The following is a 2,500-nucleotide window of genomic DNA, read 5'->3' on the forward strand; positions in this document are numbered from 1 at the left end:
TTGTTTAAAGACAAAACCAAACATTTGGTACAACTTCGTTCTGTCAATCGTTAGAGCAGACAAATAATATACACAGAAGACAAGTAATAGGGTATTAAAGGGACTGTTTTGGATTTCAGGCCAGCTGCATTTGATAGAATTTACCTGAGGTATGTTGGATATATACATGTAGTATTTTAAGCTGCATCTTCCCTTGCCCATTTTATTTCAGTGTTCGACTACTGCATCTCTTTTTCAGTTTATATGTTTCTATTTTTCCTTGTGCAGGTTGAACCGTAAAGCCAAGTACCTGCTGGAGAAGGACCTGAAGGACAAGTTCCACGCCCAGGACATCGATGAGTACTGCGAGAACCTCAAGAACAACTCTGCTGGGCTGCATTTCAAGGACGGAGCCACCAGGATTGAAACCAAGTATGCCGTTTGCTATAAGAATTTTGTCTGTTTGAAGATGCCTGCTATGTTTCTTTCTTTCGTTTTGGTTGTGGATTCTTCTTCTTCTTCTTTGTTCATGGACTGAAACTCCCATGTTCACTCATGTTTTTTGCATGAGTGGATTTTTACGTGTATGACCGTTTTTACCCCGCCATTCGGGAAGCATACGCCAATTTCGGGGGAATGGTTGTGGATGTCTGCTCTTATTCATTTCTGTGTTTGGTCTGTGCTGTCGTTTGAATAAATGAATTTGTGTGTGTGATAGTTTTTGCCCAGGTTTGGAGACCCTGCCAACTGTGTGTGCAAATATTTCTTGTTAATACGAAACCTCTCTCAGACAGGCGCAGTGGCGTGGTGGTAAGACGTCGGCCTCCTAATCGGGAGGTCGTGAGTTCGAATCCCGGTCGCTGCCGCCTGGTGGGTTAAGAGAGGAGATTTTTCCAATCTCCCAGGTCAACTTATGTGCAGACCTGCTAGTGACTTAACCCTCTTCGTGTGTACACAGAAGCGCAAGGCCAAGTGCGCACAGAAAAGATCCTGTAATCCATGTCAGAGTGCGGTGGATTAAAGAAACACGAAAATACCCAGCATGACTCTCCTGAAATCGGCATATGCTGCCTTAATGGCGGGGTAAAAACGGTCATACACGTACAAATCCACTCGTGCTAAAAACAAGAGTGAACGTTGGAGTCTAAGCTCATGAACGAAGAAGAAGAAGAAGAATACAAAATCTGTTTTTCTGTTGATCCTCTTTGTTCGCTTGTTTAACTGATCTAAAACAAAAGCGAAAAAGAAAATTACATTGATAGAAAAAAATACTAACCAACAACAGCATCCACAAAATAGAATAATATAAAAGGAATGGGTGATAGAGGGTTGGATATGGGGGGAAGGGGTGATCGAGAGGTGGTGGAGTTGGTAGATTCCTTTATCCTCTCATCTAACATTAATAATCCACAAAAAGTAATTGAGGAATGAAGAAGAAAAAAATTAATACAAAATAATACAAAGGATACAAGATAAAAAAAAAGTCTTGTTCATTTACCATTCTATTATTTTCTGCTGTAACTATAACTCTCATCAACCTTTTTCCATTTTCTGTGTCTCTCAAGTAATGTGTCTCTCAAGTAATTTCTCAAATCTACTTTTCAATCTTCATCACTAATATTCCTCTCTGTTCTTCACAAAATAATACAAAGGATACAAGAAAAGAAAAGTCTTTCGTTCATTTTACCATTCTTTTATTCTCTGCTGTAACTATCTCTCATCAACATTTTTCCATTTCCTGTTGCTCTCAAACAATTTCTCCAACCTACTTCTCAGTCCTCATCACCGATAACTCCTCTCTGTCCTTCACAGCTCGACATCCCCAGAGGAGTGGCAGGACTTTTCGCACGAGAACATCGAGAACGCCGAACGCGAGCGCATGAACTCGGCCCAGCTCCGCTCCAACATCGACGGCATCCTGCAATCGACGAGCAACGATCAGCGCAAACAGGTTGATGCCACCAACCTGGCCTTCAGCAAGCGTATCCATGAGACGCTCGACACCAAGGGCAAACTGGAGGACCATCTCAACAAGGTCAGATGTCGTTAAGCGTATATACATGGGAACCCCCCCCCCTCCCCCCCCATAAAGATCCCCAATTTTAGGCAGTGTTCTTAAATTGGTGATCAGATTAAAGTAAAGAGATTGGTTTGGAAGTAAAACATGGGGAAAAAAAACACAAAAAAACATCAACCGGACCATGGCTAAGTACCATGGGTTTGGTTTCACAAGTCTTGGTATTAGTTTGCATTATAAATTATGATAGTAACAACCTTCACATATACGTTACCAATATTTTAAAATACAATCAATGGGGCTTAACATCCCATTGTAAGTTGCGTGAGAGTATGTCTTGCCGCTTCTGGCCCATGCAAAAGAAGTCGTCCAGGGGAAATAACTGTATATTACACAGCAATGTGCACGCTTGTACTTGTTTATCTCCCTTACAAGTGCTTTTTTTCTGCTTTTCTCTTCCCTGCCACTTTCTCACTGTCCCGATTTACTCTTGTTTTCCTAGCT

At 41.5% G+C, this 2,500-nt stretch overlaps 1 protein-coding gene across 1 annotated transcript in view; it reads left to right on the plus strand.

Moving 5' to 3' along the window:
- LOC138976917 (tektin-1-like) overlaps nt 1-2,500 on the plus strand; it is a 4,917-nt gene that overhangs the window by 621 nt on the left and 1,796 nt on the right. Inside the window, exons 2-3 of the mRNA XM_070349812.1 lie at nt 268-411; nt 1,792-2,014. Coding sequence (XP_070205913.1) covers nt 268-411; nt 1,792-2,014 — 367 coding nt within the window. The remainder of the gene's footprint in view (nt 1-267; nt 412-1,791; nt 2,015-2,500) is intronic.

The sequence above is a fragment of the Littorina saxatilis genome, linkage group LG9, assembly GCF_037325665.1.
Source record: "Littorina saxatilis isolate snail1 linkage group LG9, US_GU_Lsax_2.0, whole genome shotgun sequence".
Taxonomy (NCBI): domain Eukaryota; kingdom Metazoa; phylum Mollusca; class Gastropoda; order Littorinimorpha; family Littorinidae; genus Littorina; species Littorina saxatilis.